The sequence below is a fragment of the Silene latifolia genome, chromosome X (genome assembly GCF_048544455.1).
Source record: "Silene latifolia isolate original U9 population chromosome X, ASM4854445v1, whole genome shotgun sequence".
In the NCBI taxonomy this organism is placed as follows: Eukaryota; Viridiplantae; Streptophyta; class Magnoliopsida; order Caryophyllales; family Caryophyllaceae; genus Silene; species Silene latifolia.
This window is the reverse complement of record NC_133537.1, coordinates 291,403,746-291,420,236: the sequence shown is the minus strand read 5'-3', so window position 1 is coordinate 291,420,236 and position 16,491 is coordinate 291,403,746. Positions and strand designations below refer to the sequence as shown.

The 16,491-nt window shown below is 37.5% G+C and overlaps 2 protein-coding genes across 2 annotated transcripts; one reads left to right on the top strand and one right to left on the bottom strand.

Moving 5' to 3' along the window:
* Positions 1-570: 570 nt before the first annotated feature.
* On the top strand, positions 571-6,579 carry LOC141616926 (uncharacterized). Its single transcript, XM_074434087.1, has 3 exons — positions 571-870; positions 1,412-1,762; positions 5,643-6,579. Exons 1-3 carry the CDS (start codon positions 673-675, stop codon positions 6,174-6,176), a joined length of 1,083 nt encoding a protein of 360 aa, XP_074290188.1. The 5' UTR covers positions 571-672; the 3' UTR covers positions 6,177-6,579.
* Positions 6,580-7,882: 1,303 nt separating this feature from the next.
* LOC141616924 (uncharacterized) lies at positions 7,883-16,282 on the bottom strand. Its single transcript, XM_074434086.1, has 8 exons — positions 16,121-16,282; positions 14,389-14,444; positions 14,190-14,311; positions 11,891-12,050; positions 11,325-11,731; positions 9,355-9,876; positions 8,594-8,711; positions 7,883-8,262 (listed from the first exon to the last, which is right to left on the bottom strand). The coding sequence occupies exons 1-8, from the start codon at positions 16,187-16,189 to the stop codon at positions 8,121-8,123; spliced, it is 1,596 nt and encodes a 531-aa protein (XP_074290187.1). The 5' UTR covers positions 16,190-16,282; the 3' UTR covers positions 7,883-8,120.
* Positions 16,283-16,491: the final 209 nt, after the last annotated feature.

The window sequence follows — 16,491 nt, the reverse complement described above, 5'->3', positions numbered from 1 at the left end:
CCGAATATAAAAGTTTTGATCTTGGACCGGACCAAACCCGATATATTAGGTCCGCTTCAGTCTTACACCTAATTGGACCGAAAATTGTGATTTGTCAGTTGCCACATGCACTAATTAAATTAAATTTTTCCAAATCAAACTATCATTTGATTTAAATAATCGTTAATATTGAGTTTGTAATGTTTTTTGAAGGTAAATTAGTAAAACTATTTCATAAAAATTATAAAAAATAACTTTAAACCTAAAAAAATGTGGACCGAGGACTGAATGTAAAAGAATTCGGCCCGGTTTGGATTCAGACCAAATGGCTCGATCCGGACCTAAAGTTGCCCAGACCTACCCGAAACTGACCCAACCCAAGCTAGGCCCAACACGAAACAACCTGACACTTTAACATCCGAAATTGATCTATAACCTGACCCGAGCCTAAACAAAATGTGTAGCAACCGACAAGGCAAAAATAACCCAACTTAAATAGATCCCTCAAAAACCCAATCGGGTGACCCGTTTACCACCTCAATAATCTAGTACTCCGTACTAAAGACGGAAGGAGTATAATATGTTGCTCATTTCATTTCACAACTGACATTCACAATTTCACACCCACCTACACTCTCTCTAGTTTCTCTCCTTCCCCTTGTATTGGAAATTGGAAATTGGAAATTGGAGTAAATGAATAGACTAGCACCATTATCAGAAGAACCCTTCAATGAAGATGAAATTAAAAAGCTTTCAAAGAAGAGTTGTGCATTGAAGAATTGGGTTAAGAATTTATTCTTTCATAAAAAATCTGATCTTAAGCTTCTCTTAAGTGTTCTTGCCTGCCCTCTTTTTCCCACTTCTCTCCTTCCTCCTCACTCTCTCCTCCAGGTTTCTTCCTTCTCTTTATTTTATTTTATTATTTAAGTCACAGTAGGGAGTATGTTTTGGGTTTGTTTCAAACTTTCAATGAATTGTTGGGTCTTGGGCTCTTGGGTACGAGATCATACAAGTCGTACTCATATTTATTCTCTCCGTCCCGGTGAAAATGATTGTGACGGAGGTAGTATGTGTATCATCATCCTTGGTATCACGCATTGTTTTGCAAGGAAAAATGAGTATTTTCAAAATATCTTGGGAAATATGCATGGTTGGTTAATGGTGTTGATTACAGTAAATGTGGCTTGACCCACACCAATTAAGGGAGTAATCATATTTTGGTTAGTAAGTGTAACGCAAACACGTGAATTAAATTAAATTGTCTACCCTTCCTCTTATTATTTAATATATAATACGAGTTTGGTAAATTCAATTTATACGGAGGGAGGCTGTGTAATCTGATCACCAATGGCAAAAAAAGCCATTGGATTGGATTGGATTGGATTGGATTGGATTAAAGTATGAGTAAATTTGATTAATACGTGTAAAGCAGGTGTCGTCATCAGCCCAATACATAATAGAGCACTTCAGGGCAGCAACAGGGTGCAAAAGGCTGGAAAAAATGGTAGTCAAGAATGTGTTTGCAACAGGGAAAGTGAGCATGACCATGCTTGAGGAACCCGGCTCAAGCGGCTCACCAGCCGCTGTCGTGGCTGCTGGAGCGTCTCACAAGGGTTGCTTTGTCATGTGGCAGATGCTTCCTAACAAATGGTCTATTGAGCTTGTTGTTGATGGACGTAAAGTTCTAGCTGGTAGTGATGGTAATGTGGCTTGGCGCTACACCCCCTGGCTTGGCTCACATGCCGCTAAAGGCCGCCTTCGCCCTCTTCGCCGTGTACTCCAGGTTCCTCTTAAATTCTTGTTTGTTTTATTACACCCTTTGTCCCAAACAATTACTTTACTTTTTTTTTTAAAAAAAAAAAACGTATTTTACCAAAGTTAAACAAATTGATAGTGGTTAGTGTTTGCATCTAGTTGTATGTTAGTTACGAATACATGATATACAATTGATAGTGGTTAGCGTTTGCATCTCTTTTCTAGTTTGGGAGATGATTTTCACCCTTTGAGATTGAAATTTACCCTCCACTTTGGGTGACTGCAATTTTCAATGTTTCTATCACCTATAATGTGTAATAGTGACACAAAGTTAATGGTTTGGTGTCTAATATACTATCATCTTAAACAAGACTCATTGATGGGTAGGTTTACTAAAACTTATACGTCACGTGTGAATGTCACTCCTCGACTAAAAATGAGATTACTGATCGATCAATTTGCCATATTGTCACTTAATTTTAAACGGAAATCTTTCGAGTTTATAAAGTGAACACTTTCCGACTCTTATTTGGAATTTCACATTTTTAAACAAGACATATACTACAAATATAGGACACACTAGAGAAGTAGATCACATTAGGTAGATGAATTAAGACTTTTCATAGAGTTGATTCTTAAATGAGTGGTAATATTTGGTGGTGGAATTAATTAGTAGGAATAGATGTTTGTGCAAATGATGGGCATTCACATTGACAATTATGGGTTATTGGATGTCTAGTTCTCACGCCTATATGGTAGCATGTGCTTGGCATTTCTAGGATTATAGTAAGAAGAGGTGAAGGGTTGGGATCTTAATAAAGATTAAAGATTGAACCCTCTACCCTCTAGGTCTATACCAAATAGGTTGTCATACCAACATTCGCATCCCTTATACTCCAATTAGGTCCTACACATTTCATGTGCTAAAAGTTGAAATCATTCCACATTTGAACATGTAAGATAACTCTTTCCTTTTGTCTAATATTTTAACAAATAAACAAAATAAGCTTTCCTTGAAGCTAAGGCTTTAGTTAACATGTCAAAACCATGGGTAAGTAAAAAGAATTTTAATTTTAACAAATAAACAATATAAGCTCATACTCATGTTTTGGCTAAGTAAAAAGAATTTTAATTTGCCAAATTGATAGCTTCATTTAAATATATGTATGGGTAAACCTGGCAAAATTGTCCCGACTCGAACCCGAATTGACCCCACACAGTATAATCCGACCCGAATTTTTATTGTTGCAAGCTGATTATTATCCACAAATAACTTGATAATATAATAGTTGTCCCGAAAATGACCCGAACCCGATCCGATCCGACCTAAACCCGACCCGCTGGACCTGTTTGCCAGGTCTATGTATGGGTTTAACCCGCTCCATTGAAAAGAGGGAGAATCCATTTTATAAGCTCACTGAAATCCTGTTTTAAATTCAAGTGGAAATAGAAGTAATCATAATTGTGTCGATTTGGGACATTCACGTGTGACATCTCTCTATGGTTAAAAGTTGAAACCGTCTTCACAATACGACACATACTTCTTCCATTACAACTATACTAGATCAATAACCTTGTTTTGCAAATTAAAAAATTGTATGACACAAGCAAATGTTTTTCAATATTTGATGTGATGTGATTAGGGCTAAATGAACAAGCATAAATGGAAAATAAATGTAGTGTTAGTAGGTGAGACATTTAATTCCAAATTTGTGTGATAAAGATTTCTTACCTAACAAATGGACACTAGCAATCCGGATCTTGTTAGTTGTTACTCTCCTAAGCAGATGCATTGTAAGTTTGTTTGACTAGTTATTTTGATGATTTTGTCCTACACACTTATTACTTGGACCTGAAGAATGCACTGTACTACACGTACAATAAATCAATTTCAGTGATCAATTGTGTTTAATTTTTGACAACGGACTGTCCACTCAAGTCAATGTGGTTGTTGATTGTGTTTATTAGCTACTAAATGCTCTCTTCTTTTGCTCTTATATACTCTCTCTATCTCGGTTAATTGCTGTCCTTTAGATTTGGCACAAAGATCAAGGAAATAGGAGAGAGCCAATTACTAAATGACAAGTGGAACAAATTGAGCGTGAATGATCAAATTGTTTATCAAGTTCATTCTTAAAATAGAAAGGACAACAATTGATCGATACACCAAAAATGGAAAAGGACAACAAATGACTGGGACACAGAGAGTATACTTCAATTATCAATATGTATATAAATTTTGTTCACATGTTTTCTAATATTGCCTTCCTATGTAACAATCTGCCTTATTATCCGGGTGAAACATCCAATTTATGGTCCATAGTCCATACAATAGTAGTAAATGTTCAATATTTGGTTACGATCGTGATATCAATCATCGTGCCTCCTTGTTCTCTAAAAGTCAATAACCGTGGCTAATACTAATTCGGAAGTTAGCCATTAGCCACACTCACAGTGGCGGACTTAAGATTTGCAGTTAGGGAGGCGAAAGAATTTCAATCTCAAATCGTATTGTCACGTCTTTTTTCTAAGATAACTATATGTTTATTATGGTACATTTTTTTTATAAAAAAGCGGTTTCCTTTGTTTATTATGACGCAATAGAAATTTGTTTTGAAATGTTATCTCACATGCTGACCTCTGTATGAAAGCTCCTGTGTACCTGCTATTGATTCCAAGCATGTTGAGCTGAAAAAAACGCACTAAAAATGTTGTAAAAAAAAGGTGATTGATGATTTGAGAGAGTTGTCTTTGTATTGGTCCCGTTGTATATTGCATAAACACACCGAAGCATGATGATGGGCCAACAAACCTTGATGTTCACTTGTAAATGCTTGACTTCTTTCTGCTAAGGTGTCCTTTTGGGAGTTCGTTGTAATAGCAACTAGCTAGTCTTATGTAACACACTATTATAGACCCGACAAAACTAACCTAATCCAAATCCGAAAGATGACCCGAATTTGACTCCAACCTGAATTGATCTTATTCCATCTGATCCGACACTAATGTTTGTCACATATTATCCCTAAATAACTCGATAACAATACACCCGAAAATGACCCCACCAGAGTCTTTGCAAAACTAAAATGACCTAACTGGAATTGACCCGACCCGATTGACCCGTTTACAAGGTCTAGCTTTAGCTTTAAGTGGGAATTTATTAAGATTTTGCTGTAATTTGGAGGGGAATAAATAATAATTGAATATTTTTAACAAAATGATCATGGTATCCAAAAGAAATATATGTCAGATTCAGATGTGAAAGAGAATCTGAAGGACTCTCCCCTAATATTTTAAGATCTTAGCTGTTCCTCACCCTCTAAACAAAAGGAGTGTACTCATCAGTGGGATTTCTGAACTAGTCAAGTTGTAACATGGGATTATAGATCACTTTTTCTTTTCTAGTATTTCTCAAGGACACCCTATCTTATTATCTTAATTCACCTTTTTAGGCATGGTTTAGTACTACGAGAAATTCTTGTGTCATTTGGGAGGACCGTCCTTCTTACATCTAAAGGCAATCCACCAAATTATAGGCGTACACATGAGTTGAAGAAACATACCAAGTTTAATATTGAGAAGACATTACTTGGATTAGTCTGTTTTCTTGGTTGTTAGCTGTGTTGCTTGGGACTTCTATTCACATACCTAAATGTGCTAAGGTTCTGATTCGTTTTTCCTTCACTGATGAAATTATTCTTTCAATTTCCTAATAATTTGTGTGATAAATCATAGTAACATGGATTACTGATTGTGTTACGCGATCATTTCAATCATTTATAACAATGTGATTTACAGCCTCCTTATGCTTTATGCACTGATATTGCTATCATTGAATTTTGTACAATTGCTTATGTATTCTCCCATTTAAACAACAGTTTGGTAATTATAATGAACATTTTTTATAGGGTCTAGATCCCATGGCAATATCAGATGCATTCTCGGTAGCTCAGTACATGGGAGAGAAGGAGATAATGGGCATAGATTGCTTTGTGCTGAAACTATGTGCTGATCAAAATGACCTTGCTGATCGTTGCGATAACACGGCCGAGACAATCAAGCATGTAACCTTTGGTTACTTCAGCCAAAAGAGTGGCTTGCTAGTTTACTTAGAAGACTCCTACTTGACCCGAATTCAGTCCCCTGGTACTTGCCCACAGTACTGGGAGACCACAATGGGCTCGAAAATTGAGGACTATCGGACATTGGAAGGAGTTATGATCGCCCATTCTGGTCAAACACATGCCATCATTACCCGTTTTGGGGATAATTTCAAGTCGGGTCCCACGATCCTACGAATGGAAGAGGCTTGGGTCATTGACGATGTTGCCTTTAATGTGCAAGGCCTCTCTATGGACTGCTTTATCCCTCCACCCGAAGTTAAGAGCAATTGTCTCGAGGAGAAGCTCAAATATGGTTGTTATTCTCCTCTTGATAGATGATCCTATGTTTGAATTGGACAACACTAACAAGCTTCAACCACGAAATTAATTATCATGTCGCAAGGAGTCGGGGACAAAACTAAAAGCTGGCGTTTGAAATATACTAGTGTCAAAGGTTATTGAGTTTTGGTATAGGTTTAACGACGACAAATTCTAAGAATGTTGGTTATTGACGAGTTTTAAGTCTTTTTAGTTAATTTCGAGAGGGGGGTGTTTGTATATAATAAATGCCTATATAGATTGTAATGGTAAATAAACTAGCCAGCCATATGGATAATGGTGATCCATATTTTTTTTAACCATTTTTAGAATTTCTGGAGCATTTGGGAGATGCAAATGATAATGAGACCATGTGTAATGTTATCTTTTGCAAGCTCAAATGGTAGACATTAATTCTCCTCTACTGTATTACTATTGATGCCGTAAAATTGGCGTCTTTTGTGGATGTCATTACTCATTATGCATGTGTGCACAATTGCACATTATTGAAAAGTATATTGCTCCGTTCTATGCCATCAATAAATATTTGTGTCTACAAGGAAAAGGAATGTGCATTTCAAGGTTCAATTCACTATTATTGGAATTCAATTATAAGGGACTTTGCCCATGTTATTAACTCCACAACAAAATTTGTGGAAAGCTCTTTATATTTTTAGCTAAAAACAATGTCAGATTATCTAATCCGAATATGCACCATAATATGATGTGCCCAACTAATATACTTAATTTTTATTTATTTAAGATTGTCTTAAATTAATACGATCCTCATAATCGATCATCAGTTAAGCAAATGAATGATTTTGTTGCTATGAGTTGGAAAACAATTGTTATTCCTATGTCAAACAGTACAATTGTTTAAAGATTTTCTACTCAAAATGAGGTGGATAATATTCTTAAGGGTGTTCCTTGGAGAATGGGGCAAATTCCATCATTTTGAAACAATTCCATATTTTTAACAAAATAAACAATATAAACAAGTTCTCACTTTGCTCACCGACGACGTCCCTTTCCCTCCCCCTCCCATAACTTTTGATTTGTGTCTTGAATCGGTTAGTTGCCACCTCGAACGGTTGTGACAGGGGTCTCACAACTCCCCCAAAACCTAAACGATATCCGTTATCTGAATGGGCTAGGGTTTCTTGTTTTGGGCCTTCTAGGTCTTTTTGTACTGGTCTTAGAGTGTATTTATATACACTCTTTAAGCTATATCCTAACAGTTATGCATATCATAACTTTTTGAATTTGAATCTAAAACCGGTAAAACTCCTCAATATAACACACTGTTAGTGAACCACGTAAATATGTATGTTGCTTTCTTTATTGTTATTTATTTGTCTTTTTCGTGTCTATTATAACAATAACCCACGACGCCCCTTTTCTCGCCTCAACATCTACACCTACCTATGTCGCCTACACTTCTACATCCCCTACTGACCGCCACCCATGCCGCCATCCCACCAGGGCCACCATTACCAAACAACCTATAAACAATAATCTGTAATTAAAATAAACTCTAAATCAAATAAAAGTCTTACAAATTGAAAGAAAATAATTAATCTGATTCATAGTTATGAAATTAACAAATTAAAAACCTGTAGTACAATACAAATTATCATCCATAATCGAAGAATCGCTGTTGAGCTTGTTCACGAGTTGCAACTGTAGTTGTCAATCATACAAACCTGTAGTACTAAACTACTAATATATGAACTTAACATATAGACTATCATTTCATGCACAAGGCTTTCAAGTTTCAATAGATGCAATTAACCTTTGAACAAGGAAAGGTTATAGTACAAACACCAACTACATTACTTGAGTCTACTGACAAAACTATCTCTATTCTACTCAGGCTGGCACATTACAAGATACAAATGCACTAAGAAGAAAATGATGTAGAAGAAACAAAGAGACAGACAATGAAGACGACGAATGATAACGTGTTCAAACTTTCTTCTTGAAGAACGACATTATATTACCTTGCTTAGGATCCTTAGTATTTGCTCCTTTCTTACCACCAGCTTTTCCTGCTGCATGGGCTGGCACAGTGTTTCCGGTAGCTGGAGACTTTTTAGTCGTGGCCGCCCTGAAAGACCGTTAATGGAAAAATAAGACATTCTAGCAAGAAGTTGCAAAATTATACTCCTTCAGACTCTGAGAAAGCTTTCCATGCAAATCTTTCAAAACACAACTAAAAAAAATAATGGGTACAATAATGCCTATTTTTCCTTTCTGTCATGCTGATCATCCTCGAGCTGTAGTGGACAAATATTTTGATTTTTTTTAAAAGAAGTAGCCCATATAAACATCAGGGAAATAATGTGGAGAGTTTTAAAGAATTGAAGGGAGTAAAAAGACTGTATAATGGATATAAACAAAAGCAATACATATACAAAAAACACCACCGCATAATGTACCTCTGAACAGGAGCAACAACTGCATTGTCTTCAGTCTTCACAGTTTGGCCATTAGAATTCTTCCCTGCATTACTGGGATTCATATCCTCCTCTTTGCCTTCCCATACCACCTCAGTCACTACAAGTATAAAAGGAACATGACAAAATATCACTTGGATGACGGGCTTCAAAGACAAAAGTAGGATGACAAGAGATTAGATTCAGATTGGGTCGCATGATTGAAACCGATCCACCTTCTTATTGGATCATCAATCCCAATCCAAACCCGATCCAAAACACATTATCACAGCCTAAATTGATCAAAAACGTTTTCATATAATTCAAATCTAAAATCGTATGCTAAACTTGATCTGACAGACCAGCAACTTACTCATAAAGCAAAAGAGATAACTTTCTTTGTTCTGACAGGCAGAAATAGCAAAATTAGTAGGATCAATTATCTACAATATATCCTGGCAAAATAATATAGATTCTCATAAAGCAAAACAGATAACTCTCTCCATTCAATCATTTTTAAACATTTGTGGAATACATGTGAGTTATATTTTAATCAAATATATAGAATTGACTGGATTGGAGTGAGTACCAGTACCAGTTAGTATTCCAAATACATACAACAAATGAACTTTTTTTTTAGGTATATGACAGATGAACTTTGTACTGATCAAAACAAAGTATTTACAACGAAGACAAGGGAAAGCACAAGAAACATTGGACAACATTCCAGGCCCAAGAAAAATATCGATAAGAAAATAATATACCTTCTCTTCCACGTTCATCAATTCGGGTTTTCAACACTTTCCTTCTTTTAGGTGAACCTGGAGCACGATCTGTAGTATTGTTCTTATTACTAGTACTGACAGCTGCTCTCCGAGGAACCTCTTTTTCTTCTGCAGAGACCAAACTCACTTTCTTGCCTTGGTCGAGAGCTGCAAAATCCTTCTTAAAGGGATTGTTTGCTTCAGAAGATGTCACTTTCTCATCTTTTATTATTAGTATAGTTTCTTTCTGCTCATTGTTCAATATGTTATCCTCAAATAAAATTGTTTTGTTCTTTTGTTTTAATTCTGAAACCAATTTTTCTTTTGGAGGATCAGGTGATCCTAAATTTACTGCATTCTCAAAATCTTCTTCATCAGAATCATCAAGTACTACCCTTCTCTTCTTACCGCCATTACCATTTGAAGCTCTTCGGAAATTGACATCTGGTTCATTGTCATCACTGCTGCCAGCCTCTAAGTTTTCAATGGCGCAAATTTGAGCATCTGCACTATCAGGAACACCTGTAACAATATACGGAGTACATCTTAAGTAAACAAATTTCGAACAAATAAAAGAAAATATCACCCAAGTTTCTATTTTGCCCTAGTCAAACCCGGTGCTAATCTTCTTGTATTTACCGTTACCACTCAATTCTATCACCAAGATGTCATTAGACTTTTTATATCCATGTTAATATGTAACAGGGACTTGTTGTAACTTTTATACGAATCAAATGAGTTATGTTCCGCAATTAATTTAGACATCAGTTAGAAAATAATGCAAGGAAACGAAACTGGATCTCTAAATTCTTAAAACCATGTGTTAATAGTCCCTCTGTCCCTCCGTCCATGGTCCACTCATTTGTCTCGCACAACATTTTAGGAAATTTATTAGTATATTCAAATATCAAAATTTTCCCCCAAATATAATCCCTCACCTCCAGGGCTCCCAACTACCCATCACCAAACCAGTCTGCCATCACCACCCCAGCCCAAACCAACGCCCCACACCCACCTTAACCCACCACTGACATCAATAGTTGCCATCATCCCCGATCTGCTCACTGTTGACAACACAGCCTGACCTAAGACACTTAACCTTAGCACTCACGCATCACCCAGCCACTGTCGGACCACCATTCGAAGCCCAGAAATAACTAACCTTCACACTCAACGACATATTTACCAAAAACCACCAGCTCGAGCCCAGATGTCGTCCCTCGTCCTACCGACGTCCACTGTCGACCCCTTCAACCTCCACCACCACAGCCAGAACTGCTCCCGGGTCGTAATTAAGTGTTCGTGGTTGAGCGGTTGGTTGTGAATGAATGAATGGTGTGGTTGATGTATTGGTGGAAGCGAAGAGAAGGTGGCAAGGGTTATGGGTTGAGGGTAAAATTGTAACTTCAAAGAGTTAAGACTTGCTCCCTCCATTCAAATCCAAACACACCACTTCCCATTTACAGGTTTGCCAATGCGCAAATTGTAACGTAAATATCTTTAATTTGACATTGTGAAAAAATATAAAAGTTTGATGTTCTTATTGTATTTACAAAGGCGAATCAAACAAGATCCCACATGACTATATTTTTTCTTTATATATTGCAAGTAATATCGAAAGTTATCTTGCCTTGTGAATAGTGTCAAAAGTCAAAACGATGAATGGTGTGTTTGGATATGAATGGAGGGAGTACTAAATAAGGAAATGTATACAGTTAACTGGAAATACCCAAATTGGAATAGGTATACGGTATACATATGAATGGCAAGGAGGAAGTGACATCTAGTCTGGTACAGAGTAGCTCTACAGGATGCATTTCATAGTCAACAGATGTCTAAAATATTTTTACGCAGATGTGAAGGTACTCTTGAGTTCGAAACCCGTAAACATCAAAACTGCCTTGTGACTCTTAACAACAACAAAATAAGTTGTCTATTGCTCAACAAAAAAATTCTGAAAATGGACTCACCATTGTTTTGAGCAGCATCTTTGTCTTCTTTAGAGGAGTTTGATTTTGAAGATGCACGACCCCATAAATTTGCCAAAGAACCTCCTGTTGGACTCTTGTCACTATGACCTCTCTGTTTAGACAGAGGGACAGGAAGTTTATCTTTAGCTACCTCCTTCTGGAGATCACGCGCAGCAGGCTTATCAGTTACATTTTTCGTAGAGGTCGTGTTGGAGGACTGCAGACCCAAATTTGGGCTTGAATGTAGCAGCTTTTTCTGAGGCTGTGGAATAGAACTAATTTGGTTGGCCAAACTACCTATAGCCTGACCAGAAGCATCGGCCCCTTTAGCCTTCGTAGCTGTCACTGGTAAAGAATCTACACCATCAGCATTACGCTTAACAGACACATTTGAAACCCCACTGAACCTGAACCAAAAAGGACCAAGAAGTACATCAAGCCACATTCATAGGGCGATATGAGCAGACCACACTTAACAATGCTTAGGTGAAATACAGTACCAACACATTTATACAAAGTATTGGAAGTGTATATATAAGTAAGCTGATTTAGCTTTACACCTTTACCTATTATTGCTGAGACAATTAACTTCTGTTAAAGCCTGCTTGGAGAGCTCCTCTGTTTGAATAAACTCCGCGTTCCATATAGCTGCTACGTCATTTGGAATACAACTTTGAACACTGTAAACTTGGACTGAGCAATTACCATCAAAATCATGCTTGGCCTCTGGAAATAGTCAACAGAATTTTGTTTTATTAGGTGTAATTATATGCAAGCCTAAACATACAAATCAGTATTTTCTAAACTGTGTTATAAAAGCTAATCAAATCTCATTCCATGGACCATCATGAGCCTACAAGAAACAGCATTTATAAACAAGGGAGGGTAAGAGAGCCGATAAAAGAATCCTTTCCCTAAACAAAAGTGTGGAGTTAACCTATGACTCATCGACTTGGGTAAGTATCGAAGTGCCAGACTTGGCAAGACTCAAAATTTCAAACACGAGGACTCTGATTTAAAATTAAGGATATAGTTGCAGAGATAGATCTATAAAGCAAAATATATCAATAGGTTTGAAATTTTTGTAGAGTTTTTTTTTTTTTTTTTAAAGTTAAATAGATAGATGTTCAATCAATAAAGCTTCAATCATTAAAATTATCCCAAGGGGGGGTTTAGTTGGGGGTCTACAAGAAAGGGGATGGGAATCATACTCTCCTATTCCTTTTGTGGTAGTTTGTTTCACTACTTTTTTTCGACCGTTTCCCCTCTTCATTCTTTCCCACCGTCTCCCCAACTACAACCACTACAGCTGTCAGCACCTCCCCGCCTCCCCTCCTCGCTGGCGATTCACCTCTTCAGCATCTGTGTCGAAACCCTAGCCCCACCGTCGACCATCACATTCCTCACCGTAAAAACAATATCTCCACCCCGGAAACCTTTTTCCCCACCTCCAAAAACACCATGGGATTTATAAAGTGGGGGTCATGGTGGTCGGCGATGGGGCTAGAATTTCAATGAAGGTGGCCTGATGAGGGGAAGCGGAGCCCCGGCGACTGTGGGGCAGATGAGCCGCAAGTTGGCGATTGGAGCGCTGAAGGGCCGCGGTTGGTGGCGGTGGTTATGGGTAGTGGTGTGTTTTAATAGTATTTGAATGGTGGTTGTTGGGTTTCCATGGTGGTTGAACATTTCCCATTATGTTCCAAACCAAATAAGCCTTTTAATCAAAGGGAATTCAATTTCTTTCCCCTTGTTTCCCTTTCTTATTCCCTTTCCCCATTCGGAACCAAACTCCCACCAAGGGCTTGCATGGAATGAGAGTAATTATTAAGAGAGTAATGAGAGCTAAAATAAGAAATGGGAGGAGATTGGTGGTTAGTGGTGGTTGTGGAGGGTGGAAAGAGGAGGTGAGGGAGGAATTATTACCTCCACAAGGAGGTAATGCATTACTTGAGGGGGGAGGGGAGTAACAATTACTCCCTTAGGGTGTGTTTGGATTGAGAGATTTGGAGGGAAAAGAAAGGGAGGGAGAGTAGGGGAAATAGAATCCCTTGTTTGGATAGCAAATGAGGATAAGGAGAAATTGAGGGGGAGAGATTTGAAGGGATTCAATTTCCTTCCTCCAAGCCTAATCAAAATCTCTCCACAATAGGCAAGATTTGGAAGGAAATTGTATCCAAACACCCACACCCCATTCCCCCTCCCCTTCCCTTCTCTCCCTTTCCCTTCCCTCCTTCCCCCTCCCCTCCCCTCCCTTTCCCCCCACTTTTGCTATCCAAACACACCCTTAATGAAGGGACTATTATACTATATTTCCCCATTTTTATCCATTTCTATCTCCAACCTCCATTCCTTCCCTCCATTTTTTAGTTCATTTTAGCTCTATTACTCCCTTAATTATTACTCCCATTCCAAGCAAGCCCTAAATGTTTCATACACGATCTAATTCTCTATTTTAGTCATGCATAACTCCTTTTTTTAGCTTTTCTAGAAGAAGTGTAGAACTAGAATTAGATTTTTTTATATGAAAATTATTGTATTTTGTGATTCATCAAAACTGAAATCATAGACAAAATGCAGGTAGACAAATGAAAAGAAATGATTGGTGCTTCTATATATATAAGTTAGCCAGAAAGTAAATGGACTATCGATGAACTTGGGATTGGTTTGATATCAGAAAGTGAACGAGATGTGACAAATGAGATATGACAAATGAGATCTCTTTTGATATCAGAAAGTGAACTGCATCAGAAAAAATCAAAAGGACGCTCTATGCACACCGCAGGTCTGCATCAACTAAGCAATTATTCACATCTAGTGAAAACGGTAAAAGCATAAGACAGACTAAAAACTAATTAGAAGCTTCACCTTCAAGTTTGGGTTTAGGAACAAGTTTTGACTGGAACGTTGTAGAGCCTTTTAACCAACCTGCCACAGAGTATATGACTTCTAATTCATCTTCATGTTTTTCCACTAAGTCCTGAAGTAACCTAGACGAAATCAAGACATAAGTGTCTATATAAGAAAAAAACACATTTTGGACAAATTTGTGGAAGTCTAGTCTCACCGCTTAGCCGCATTTGATGACACCAGAAATTTGCGACTAAGCCACTTGTATGAAACCTGCCAAGAGAGAAGTAACTTGGTCAGCCATACTCAATGCAAAAGGTAACGCAATTTGACCCAAAATAAGCTCAAACGAATAACAACAATACAGGATGGTCTCACTGAAGGAGGGCATGTGCAAAAGTTAAAATTTAGGCCCTTCACATAGCTTTGATGGTCAATTAATAAATAAGTAGAGAATTCAAACCTACACCACTGCTCATTAAAATGTACAATGGTCTTCACCATTATATACTATAATGAAATATTTGATTCTCACATACAAAAGATAACTATAATGATACACACAGATCATTACGACCCCAGACTCTAGGGTCCTCTTCTCTTAACCAAATTTATCACCTGTTAGACGGCCCTGTAACAATGCTATCCAGTGAGAACTTTTATAGCATAAGAAGTATGAAGTATAACATAAGATGACTCAGATCTTAACATCTTACAGGAACTTCTTTATGCTACCAATGGCATCACACTGTAATGCCTTCTGTTATTGTTCCAACTTTGTCAATCAAGAGTTACGGAGTAGTTGTCAATGCAACAAAGCTCTATATACAAAACGTTGCCCAAATACCCAAATCAATTTCTGATTGTGGTGTTACTGAAATTCACTAAAAAGCCTGCCAGAATATCTCTAAGTAAAAGAGCAGAGCTTTCTCATAAAGTGGTGTCCTTTGATTGAGAGATTTAAGCAACTGAATCAATCCAACTAACACCACTTTCTACATAAATCCACAAAAAAAAAAATCGGAGATATTAAAATAGCTTCTACATTTCGTCAACTTCCTTCCACGTCATCTCTAACGATATCAAGCGACAAATTAATCATAAGTTATAAACTAAATATAAGTTCTTAACTTGACTCTAAGGGTCCGTTTGGATACAATTTTAGGAGGGAAAGGGAGGGGAGGGGGAGTGAGGGGAGGTGAAGGGAGGGGAGAGAAGGGGAGGGCAAATGGAATGTGGGTGTTTGGATAACAAAAATTATGAAGGGAAATGAAAGGGGAGGAAGGAGGGAGATGAAGAATGGATGGAGGATTGAAGGATGGTGGTGGTATATTTAGAGTCCAAATAATGTTTTCTTTCCAAATCTTGCCACCCTTGGAAAGATTATAATTTGTTCTATAGGAGGGAAAATAAGTCCTCTCATTTCTTTCCCCTTCCATTTCCTTTCTCCCATATTTGCTATCCAAACAAAGGAAATTAAATCCCTCCCTTTCCCTCCCCTCCCCTTCTCTCCAATTCCTTCAATCCAAACGGACCCTAAATGGCTAAATGAACTCAACTACTTAACTAATTTCCCTTTTAACTTCTTTAAAAACCCAAACAAAATCCTTCCACCTACCCAAGAGCAAAATACGTTAGCGCCACGGAATCCTCTCACACCGAAAATCTCTACTCTAGATTTAGAACATCAATTAATCAAACAAATCGCATAATCATACCATAACACTAATAATCCAAGGCTATAACGAGAAAAGCGAGGAACTTTGAAAATCAACAATCATTTCAACAAAAACCCAGTACCAAATTTCTAAAACCCATTAAAGTAACAACAATGAAAAGAGAAAAAAACAATATCATGCAACATGAGCAAATTAGGGAAAAAGGGGTAAATCCAGGATAATGAAATACGAGTACAAAATTAGGGCAAAATAAAGAGAGATAGAAATTACCACTTGAAGGTGATCAGATACGAGAGCTTGAATCTCATCAAGAATTCCTGAGATTTCGAATTCCGACATTTTTGTGGATTTGAGTATGAGAAGAAGTGAGGAGAGAGGAAGAGATAGGCGCAAAGATGTTCACAGTTTTTAGGGGTCGTCAATACATTTCTATTTTTCCCGCCACTCCGTCCTTGTCGTATGTATATTGGGTTTGGGTTCGCGGTTGCCTCGAGTCGGGTCGGATCGGGTCATTATACTACAGAGTAATAGAGTATAAATTTAGAGCTGGCAAACAGATCAGTGTTCGTGTTCGTGTTCGAGTTAACTTTAAACGACCCACCACTACCCCAACCCTAACCCGATCCAATTACATAAACGGG